General features: G+C 42.1%; 1 protein-coding gene across 2 annotated transcripts in view; it reads right to left on the bottom strand.

Annotated features, from left to right (window-relative positions):
- Positions 1–1,621: 1,621 nt before the first annotated feature.
- TET1 (tet methylcytosine dioxygenase 1) overlaps positions 1,622–10,756 on the bottom strand; it is a 102,781-nt gene continuing 93,646 nt past the window's right edge. For both annotated transcript variants that reach the window (XM_062214879.1, XM_062214880.1), the window contains 4 exons: positions 9,728–9,817; positions 8,682–8,819; positions 7,938–8,262; positions 1,622–2,932 (listed from right to left, as the gene is read on the bottom strand). In XM_062214879.1, the coding sequence (XP_062070863.1) occupies positions 2,037–2,932; positions 7,938–8,262; positions 8,682–8,819; positions 9,728–9,817 (1,449 nt within the window). In that variant the 3' untranslated portion in view covers positions 1,622–2,036. The remainder of the gene's footprint in view (positions 2,933–7,937; positions 8,263–8,681; positions 8,820–9,727; positions 9,818–10,756) is intronic.

Genomic DNA, 10,756 nt, shown 5'->3' with positions numbered 1-10,756 from the left:
AGGCCTAAAGTCTAAAATACAGTATCACAAGGGTGTATTCCTGATAGCCTAAAACTAGGAAATATCTTATTGGAGCAGCCGAAGCAATAAACAATCACTTATTTTATATACTTATATGTATAAGAAACCTTAGGCTCAAAAAAAAAAAAAAAACATGTTTTAAAACGGAAATCTAAGGCACACAAAATACTAAAACAAGTCAATGAATTACCCTATTTTACATATTCAAGAAGCAGATATCTACTTGTACAAGATGATGGTCTATCAATGGACAAGTCGTTATTTACAATCCCTTCATATTCCTTTACTTGAATTAGTAAAGCTTTAAACTGATACTTTGCACCATATATTATTTTAATAAGTTAGAATGAGTTTTTTTTTTTTTTTTTTTTAAGAGAGCTTACTGGAACTGTTTGCATTTGCACCAGAATTAGCATTTGTGGACTTCCTATGGCATTTCCAAGGGAGAAGCACCATTAGGTTTTCTATACTCCCAAGGAAAATGACACTTTAAATGTCATAGCACCTCTGCAGATTAAAGGACTCAAGTATTTCATGGAAGGTTCTTCATGTTGAAACAAGTGTTGGGGTAATCCTATTGTGTTTTGCTGTAAAAACAAGTCAATCAAGTAATTGGGAAAATATACTGGGAAGACTAAAATAAACAGAAAGCCTATTTTCCTGTTACCTATAGCTCAGGCAGTTACTAGGGAAGATGAGTTTTCATTTCCCCAAATTAATATGCTAAGGTGAATGGATGAATTAGTTCTTAAAGGACAAAAATATGTTTTTAATTCCATTCCTGATGTTTGTCTGGGGCAGGGAGGACATGAGATGGCAATAAGAAATTTGCTTTTGCAGGAGATTTTTCTATAGGAATTTGTTCCTTATTCTGATGTCAGAATCATTTTCAGAACAAATAAGGCAATTTAGGAAGGGGAGGGTTCTGGCAACTTAATGATTGTATTTTATCACCTTAAAACATTAGAAGCATTTGACCATTCTGAATCCTATTTCCTTGCAACTGTTTTTGAAAACACATTTCATGGATCATATTGAAAAGTCTGGGATGAAAGTAAATTGAGGCCAATGTTGCTCAATATATCAGTAGAGACCACCCTTACTTAGTTCTGAAGACAAAGTTAATCAATATTGGTGATATGTTTTCTAATCCCAGTCATAGAGATAATTAATAATCTTTGCATTATCTATTTTATACAAGTAGCTAGTATGTAAATGTGAAAGGACACATTAAAAGAACACAAACCATATACATGATTAGAATACATACTGCAGTTAACAAGATGGAACTCTACACAGCAAGAATAAATGATCTCTTGTATGCAAATATGCACAAACAACAGACAATAAGATTCTCATACTATACTATTTCAAGTTACTTTAAAAAATAGAAAGTGCTTTTAAAATATATATTTACAATTATGAACAGCCTCCAACCATTACTAACAATAATGAATTATTTTATAGAGGAGAAAGTTTAAGAGAGAAAGTATTTCATTGGTTTATTTCAAAGAAATATGCCACTTTTCTAGCAATGATTGGAAGATGTTGGAACAATGGCACCATGAAATAATAATTCAGCTTATGTTGAACTGTGTCAATGTGGAGAAGCACCAGGAGCTGTGTAGAGTTAACACTGTGGGTCTTGATTTTACATCATAGAACATGAACCTGGTAAAATCTGCTAAAAATGACTCTTGTTTCATAGTAAACAGACTTAATTTAAAGCACCAAACTGAGTGATTCTATCAAGGTTAACGCCTAGCCAAAACATTTGTTTATGTATTTAAAACTATAAAACTTTTATTTTTGCTTAAAATGTGCACCTTCTACCAATTGTCAAGATATAGTCACAGTTAAGTACCCACCCCGGATTTTTTTGTTTTGTTTTGTGTTTACCTCAGACTTGAAATGGGTGAGATGAAGATATAGTAACCGACAACATGACTTTCTTTAACAGCACCTTGAAAAAATCCACTGCACTACCAAAGGCAATGAGAAGGGGAGAGAAGCCATCAGACCCAGTGGTTATAGGGCCCTGCAACGTGCGTGAGAGCATAAGGGGTCACGGTGACAAAATTATTGTGGGTTATCGTTAATGCTTTATGAGACGGAATTTGGTTGAATTCATTTACTTCCGGGGCCAGCACAGCACCCTCATTAGCTGCCTGGTCTGTCTGCTCTGAGGCTTTCGTTTTCTTATTCTTAGGTTCTTTAGCCTCGAACTTAATCTTGTTCAGTTCAAAACCATGCTGGGGCTTATTCAGGTTTTTGTGCTGGTAGAACACGAGGGACAGGCGTGTGGGATGGTTCCGATTTGGGAAGGCGACAGGGGTCGTAGCGTGAAGCTCTCGCCGGGCACACTCAATCAGGACGGAGCCGTGCGTGGGCGCTATGGCCACCCCGCCAATGTTGGGATCCAAGAAGACGTGCTCGCTGTCTGACCAATACTCATCAATGTGGGGCTCCTCGGCAGGGGACAGCAGGTCGTCGGAGAGCTGGTCGTCTGATGGGGGCTCATCGGCCTCGGAATGCTGTTCATATTCCTCCCCCAGAGAGGAGGCAAGCTCCTGAGCAGTGGGCACGAAGGGGGACTGCTGGTTTGACTGACTGGATGGTAGCTGCTCGGGTGGCCCAGTGGGAGGCTCAGAGTAAACCGTCCCGTTGTGCGGAGCAGCCACTTCCCCGGGATGTGCCATGCCGGGGCATGCTCCAGCAGCTGCATCAGCACCACGGTGTCTTCCGGAAGGCATCGGGCTACTTCGTTCAGAAAACCCAGACGAGGCCCTTCCATTATTCTTCAACGGAGCTGTCGTGCTGGAACCAGTCTTTGGGGACCAGGCCAAGAATGGAGACAGGCTTGCCCTCACTTCGTGAGGAATGGATTGGATCGCCACGTTTTTAATGTTCTCTGAATTTTTGAGGAGAAAATGCAATTTAGTTAAATATGTTATGTCATGTGGTATCATTTGAGTTTTATTTCCTAAACAGAAAAAGGATATCAAGTGTGAAAATAAACACAAACTACTTTGGTAGTGCTTGTCTTTAAAGAGTAACCAAACAATATATACAGTAATATCAGAAAACACTGATGCTGGCCAGTTTTTTCGATTTATTTAAAATCTAATGCACCCAGGAATTAAAATCTGTATAAGGTCTGGAATAGTTTTTCATCCATGGACTTTTCATAAACAATTCTTCCTTTAGAAAGATTTGAACAAACAATAGAAATTCATTTCTTAACATAGAAAAATAATAGAAATGTGCTCATTGACTATGAGGTAAATAAAGTACATGGAATTTAAAAAAAAAAAAAAAGAGGTTTAAATACATCTTTAGGTTTTGCATGACCTCAGTTTTGAAAAAGTAAAAAAAAAAAAGTAATGTGTCTCTGGATAATCAAAGAATTCTAATTGGCAAAGTAAATAACTAGGCAAAAGGAAGTCACAAAAAAATGGCAAGTTGGGCCGGCATTATGGTGTAGTGGGCAAAAGCTGCCGGCTGAGACAGTGGCATCCCATATAGGCAGCAGTTCATATCCTAGTTTCTCTGCTTCTGCTAATGTCCTAGGAAAAGCAGAGGAAAACGACCCAGGTGTTTGGGCCACTAAATCCACATGGGAGACCAAGGAGAGGCACCTGGCTCTGACCTGGCCCAGCAATGGCTATTGCAACCATTTGAGCTGGTGGATAGAAGATCTCTCCCTCTCTCTGACTTTCAAATAAATCTTTTAAAAAACAATGGCAAGCAAGAGTCATTTGCTCTAGCATACCCACACTAACCACAAAAAAATGGTGACACTATTCCGAGGGACACTGTACATCTGGTGAAGCTTTAGCATTGTTTTTGGAAGTGCAAATGCAGTGAAGTTTAGAAATGAGGAGAAGAAAGTCATGATGTGATGGCAAACGTTGATTAGCTGAACACATGCAATTCTCTCTGATGCCACAAGCAGAAGGCAACACAATTTGTGTTTCCAAAGAGAATTTATGCATAAGAACCAATCCTGTTGTAGCACAGCAGGAAACCATCACTACTATCTGTGGAAATACCTATTTTTACAGAGGTTTAGCTTCCCAACAGAAGGTACATAATGGAAATGAAAGATGAAAATGGGTAATGTTCATCACAGAGGGTAAAATGTTGCTTGGGATGCCCAGATCCTGTATCAGGGTACCTGGATTCAAGTCTTAGATCTATAGCCTTTGCAAGCTTCTTCCTATTGTCCACCCTGAAAAGCTGGAGGTGATAACTCAGATTGAACTAGCAGATGAAAGATCTTTATCTCCGCCTTTCAAATAAACAAAATACATTTAAAGTATCAGTGCTTGACCCAGGCCGAGCTTCTCCAATTCTGATCCAACACCTGGCTAAGGTGTCTGGGAAAGGAATGAAAGATGGCCCAAGTACTTGGGCTCCTGCCATGCACATGGGCTACCAGGGACAGAGTATCTGGCTGTGACCTGGCCCAGCACAGGACAATGCAGCCATTTGGGAAGAGAACAAGCAGATGGAAGATCTCCTTCTCTGCAACTCTGCCTTTTGAAAAAATAATTAAATTGGGGACACCGCTGTGGCCTAGCGGGTAAAGACGCTGCCTATAGTGACGACATCCCATATGGCACCAGTTCAAGTCCCAGCTGAACCAGAGGATGGACAACCTCTCTCTATCTGACATTCAAATAAATAAATCTTAAAAAAAGGAGATGGTGGTACCAAGGACCCAGACATATGAATCATAACACAAACGGAAATCAAATCAAATATGGGTAAAACGAAGTTGCATGCAAGATGGAATGATCAGCTTCTCACAGTAACTCTTCAGCATCTGTCTTTATTGCATCTTTTCCAGCATCACATAAATGCCTGCACTGCCATTTTAATCGTGTTATTAAGACGAACTGTCTTACAAATATGAAAATGTAAGAAGCTAAGGTATGTTGTCATTCTAAGTATGAAAAGCAGTAGAAACGCCTGTGGCTCCCTAGAGATACGGCTGAGTCTGGAACACCTGGCATGGCAGAGCTAGGGATGGTATCAAAGAAAAGCAGTGAGGCAGGCAGTGGATATCATGCTTAAGATGCCACATGGGATGCCCACTATTATCTGCAATAGGTCAGGAACTATTATTAATAGTTCAATATTTTCATCTCTACAATGAATAAAAACAACATTAATGCAAGGAGGAGGTCTGAGATGGCTGATATATAGAGATAATAAATTTAAATATATCATATATTCATTGGTGCTAGTGCTGAGGCTGAGGGGGTTAAGCTGCCACCTGCAATGCTGGTATCTCTATGGGCACCGGCTGCTCCAGTTTGGAGCAAATGAAGCTGGAAAAGCACAGGATGATGACCCAAATCCTTGGGCCCCTGCACCCACATGGGAAACCTATAAGAAACTCCTGGCTTCAGCTTGGTCCAGACCTGGCTGTAGCAGCAATTTGGGGAGGGAACCAGTGGATGGAAGCTTGCTTCTCTCTCTCTCTCTCCTTCTATGTAAATGCATCCTTACTTATTTGACATTCATTTATTTAAGAGCCAGAGTTACATAGAGAGGAGAGACAGAGTGAAAGGCCCTCCATCCACTGGTTTACTCCCAAATGGCTGCAATGATCCCGTGTATTCCCAGGTGCATTAGCAGGGAGCTGGATGGGAAGTGGAGCAGCAGGGACACAAATTGATGTCCATACAGATTTTGTTTCTGAAGGCTGTGGTTTCAAAACCTGGCCCAGTGATTATGCTGATTAGGAAACCTTAATCCCATAATCAGAGTGTCTAGGTTCGAGACCCAGCTACAGAACCCAATTCCAGCTTCCGCTAATGCACAGTGTGGGTGGGCAATAGTGATGACTCCAATAGTTGGGTCCCCACTACCACCCGTGTGGAAGACCAGAATGGAGTTTGTAGATCCTGGCATAAGCCATGTTGGCTGGGGCAATTGCGGGCATATGGGAATTGACCCAATGAAGCTCTTGAACTCTATTTCTTTCTTTTTCTTTTTTTTTTTTTTTTTGACAGGCAGAGTGGATAGAGAGAGAGAGAAAGGTCTTCCTTTGCCATTGGTTCACCCTCCAATGGCCAGCCGCGGCTGGCGCATTGCGCTGATCCAAAGGCAGGAGCCAGGTGCTTCTCCTGGTCTCCCATGGGGTGCAGGGCTCAAGCACTTGGGCCATCCTCCACTGCACTCCCGGGCCATAGCAGAGAGCTGGCCTGGAAGAGGGGCAACCGGGACAGAATCCAGCGCCCTGACCGGGACTAGAACCTGGTGTGTCGGCGCCGCTAGGCGGAGGATTAGCCTGTTGAGCCACGGCGCCGGCTCTATTTCTTTACTATCTGTTTAAGGTTCTTGGCATTAAATACAACCTATGTGGTTGACTTCCAAGTCAGAATTTCTTATGTAACTGCCCATCTGCCACCACCATTTGAATTTTCGTACAGACTTCTTGAATATAGCCTGTCAAACATTGATCTTCTCAACCCACCCCTGCCCCACCTGTTTTGTCTAAACTTGCCCTTACCCTCCCCTTTCCATTTCCTTAGGCCAAAAATTTGGGGTGAAAACATGATAGTTTTTGCTTTATACTCCATATTTAGTCTGTTCAAAATCCTGTTGATTCTGGAACACATCTGGAACAAGGCATTTCTCACATTTTCACTAGTCAATCTAGTCCAATACTTACTCTCTATGAGCATAGATTCTACAGGGTCCCAAGACTTTTTTATCCTCTGGCCCTTTTCATTTGTGACTCAGCCCAGCTACAGGAGAGCTACATTTGAAGCAAATCAGAGTTTTCCTCTGCTTTGAAACCTTGAGTAACCTTCCCCTCACTCATAACATAGGTCAGGTCTACACAGCCTAGGATGAATGGCGAAGACAAACTTGAACTTCTCTGTTCTTAGCTCCTGCTATTCTGCTTTCCCATTCTGCTCTGGTCATGCTGCCCTGTTGGCTTTCTTCAAACAATCGGTGAATTTTGGCCTCTGCAACATTGCACCTGCTATTGCTTCACCTGCTATGTTATTTCTCTAAAACTCCACTCACTGAATCCTTCTTTGACTATCATACGCAAATGAAATCCTTTCAAAACACTATGCCATCACTTTCAGTCAAGTATTCCCACACAAACAGCTTAAAGTGACACTTAGTAATATTCGTTGACTACTTAAATTGGTGTTTGCAATGGTCAAGGAAGCCTTTCACAAAAAGATATCATTTCATCTATTCCAAGAATTACTAGGTCTTCAAACTAGATGGGGGATTCACAAGGACAAAGATGATAATACCTTCAAAAATAAGACAAGACAAGGGCTGCTGTTTCCAAAGAGTGGGTTAAGCCACTGCCTGCGATGTTGCATGCCACATGGAGTTCCGGTTTTAGTCCTAGCTACTCTGCTTGATTGATCTAGCCTTGGAAGCCTATCACCCACATCTGAGACCCAGTTGGAGGTCCAGGATCCTGACTTTGACCTGCCTCACCCTGACTGTTGTAGCCATTTGAGATGTAGACCAGCAGATGGGAAGAACTCTGCCTATCTCTTTGTCACCCCGTGTTTCAAATAAATAAATACATCTGTTTTTTAAAAATGAGATAAAAAGTTGGAGAAAATTACTATTAGGGAGTTCACTTTTTGTTGGCTTTTAGTTCTAAAACCTATTTAGAGATATATTCAATATTCTAACACACCATAAGAGTACAGACACATTTAGATTCAAGAACATACTAATATTTTTATAATCTACCCCGCAATTTTCCTTTTCATAATGCTTAATCCTCGAGGCATCAGCAAAGATACAGGAGAGAAAAAGCAAGGTGCAGAGAACGTCCAAACCCTTCTTTCAATGAAAGGTGTGCCAAGAGAGCGGACAGGTTCCACAGCGCCCACCAAAAACTGGCAGGGACCAAGCCTTACCGTTGTGGGTTGTCGCCGAGTTATTCTTCCGCTTGCCCCGAGGCACAGGCTTCTTCTCCACGGCCCTAACCTTCCGCTCCAGAACCTCCGTCATCATGGCGGCCCTCTTCTTCCCCGAGCGAGGAACGGGCTGGGTGAAACAGGTTCTGCGTTTGCGGCGCGGCGTGAGGACCTCGATGGCCCCAGATTTGATCTTGCGTTCCATGCCTTCCTTGGAGCCAAACTCATCGGTATCTGCAAGTTTATAAAGGGGAAGGACGTGGAGCTGCTCATCTTGAGGAACGACACCCAGTGAACGGTTATCTTCTCGGGTTAAAGTACAAACCTGACAGAAGAGAAAATAAAGTGGGAAATTGAAGTCCTGCACAAATATCAGCCCTATCTTCGTTATATCCCTACATCCCCAGTGTGAAAGGGAACAGAAATTCGATTTTCTTTTCCAAAAAATATATTAATTTCAAAGGCAGAGTGAGAGATAAAGAGGTCTTTCATGCATTGTCTCACTCTACAAATGGCAACAGCCAGGTAGGACATAAATTTTAAAAAAAAGAGAACATTTCCATCAAGTTTGTGGAAAAGGGAAACTGAAAGAAATTGAAATTTTATTTCAGTGCAAAATTTAAAACCCAGGCACAGTTTTTTCATATAATACATAATATCGGTGAAATTTTGTTAGATCTTAGATTCTATTTGTACATGCATTGTGAGGAAGTAGTTACAAACAGAAGCTGCCCATGGACATACCACAGTGCTTCCATTGTTCATGTTGTGGATGTCCCTATGGGAATGGGCACAGAAGTCTAAGCAGGCGGTGACTCCAGAGAAAGGACGACCTTCTTTTCTGCCAAGCCGACATTCTCGGGCAACATGTTCATATTCTACCTGTAAAGACAAAGTGTGAGACATAGTGTTAGAAGACAAAAAGTATTGCCTTCAGGGTGCCGGCTCTGTAGCGAAGCGGGTAAAGCCATTATCTAAAGTGCCAGCACCCCATATTGGAGCCAGTTCAGGCCCGGTTGCTCCACTTCTGATCCTGCTCTCTGGTATGGCTTGGGATAGCAGTAGAAGATGGCCCAAGTCCTTGGGCCCCTGCACTCACATGGGAGACCAGGAAGAAGGTCCTGGCTCCTGGAGCAGCTCCAGCTGGTGCAGCCAACTGGGGAGTGAACCAGCTAGTGGAGGACTTCTGTCTCTCAGCATCTCCTTCTCTGTGTAACTCTGACTTTCAAATAACCTGGTTTTTCATATATGAAATTGGAATCTAATAGAACATATTATAGGTATTGTATTAAAAAGCAACATTCTTAAAGTTTTATTTGAAAGGCAGGATAATAGAAAAAGAGGCACATCCAGAGATCCAGTAGGGATATCTTCTGGATATTCTATCTGTTTCCCAAATGGTGACAAGAGCAAGGGCTGGGCCAGGCCAAACACAGGTACCAAGAACTCCATCATGGTATCCCTGTGAGTGGGATTCCAATATGGGATGCAGTGGCATTAATGGGTTTCAGCCCAGACTACTTTTATGATTGTAATTGCCCTGCCAGAACCTCCAGCACAATGGTGAGAGTAGACATCCAAATCGTAGGAGAAAAGCTTATCATGATCAATTGTTATGTTACTAGTCAATTTTTTGTACCTTCCCTTCAACAGAAGGTAGCTCCCGACTATACTTAATTTTTTGAGAAATGTTTTCTTCTGAAAAAATATGAGATCTTGTCAAATGCCTTTTCTGCATCAATAAAAATTATCTTATTCTGAAAATGCTATGAAGAAGTGTAAAAACATACCTGATTTTGGTAAGCAACAGGAGCATACTGCTTATAAATTGGAGCTAATTCTGTAGCCAAACTTTGCAAATTATCTTCAAGGTTTTTTTCCTATAGGAAAAAGATAGTCCATATAGATTATTTTATAATGACATATAAAGAGTTTAAGGTGTTAAATTGGATTACACAACGCTGCTGACCAGTGGTTAATGTACAACAAATGTGCAATAGGTTACATCAAGCCCGTGTTCTCCTTTCTACACCAGAATGGCAAGAAAATGTGGGCCGGCGCCATGGCTTAACAGGCTAATCCTCTGCCTTGCGGCGCCGGCACACCTGGTTCTAGTCCCAGTTGGGGCGCCCGATTCTGTCCCGGATGCCCCTCCTCCAGGCCAGCTCTCTGCTATGGCCCGGGAAGGCAGTGGAGGATGGCCCAAGTGCTTGGGCCCTGCACCCGCATGGAGACCAGAAGTACCTGGCTCCTGGCTTCGGATCAGCACGATGTGCCGGCTGCAGCCGCCATTGGAGGGTGAACCAACGGCAAAAAGGAAGACCTTTCTGTCTCTCTCTCTCTCACTATCCACTCTGCTTGTCAAAAAAAAAAAAAAAAAAAAAAGAGTGGAGCAGCTGGACTCTAGTGCTCATGGCAGCTTAACCAAATGTGCCATAATAAAAAAAAAAAGAAAACAAAAGAAAATGAAGACTATTTGGTAGGCCTCTGAGGGGCATCAATGCATACCTACAGCCTGGATTGCTAATGATAACAGACTTCTTCTAAGGAAACTGTCATCATGATGGGGTATCAGAAAGGTCAGCAATGACAAGGAGAAATGCAGGAGGGAGGAAAGGGAGGTTTGGGAAGAACAGTTGTAAAAAAGTTTTCCTGAAATGATTATACTGCAGTTCAGTTAGAGACTCAATGAATGAATGGTGATATCTAACTAAGTCAAATGAATGAGACCAAGAGGCACAACAAAGGGGGGACCACCAAGCGGATGGTTTTGGATCAGTTCACTGAGGAATGCATTAAACTAGTGCAGAAGCTAAAGC

This window comes from Lepus europaeus, chromosome 17 (genome assembly GCF_033115175.1).
Source record: "Lepus europaeus isolate LE1 chromosome 17, mLepTim1.pri, whole genome shotgun sequence".
Classification (NCBI taxonomy): Eukaryota; Metazoa; Chordata; class Mammalia; order Lagomorpha; family Leporidae; genus Lepus; species Lepus europaeus.
This window is presented reverse-complemented; position numbering and strand designations above follow the sequence as displayed.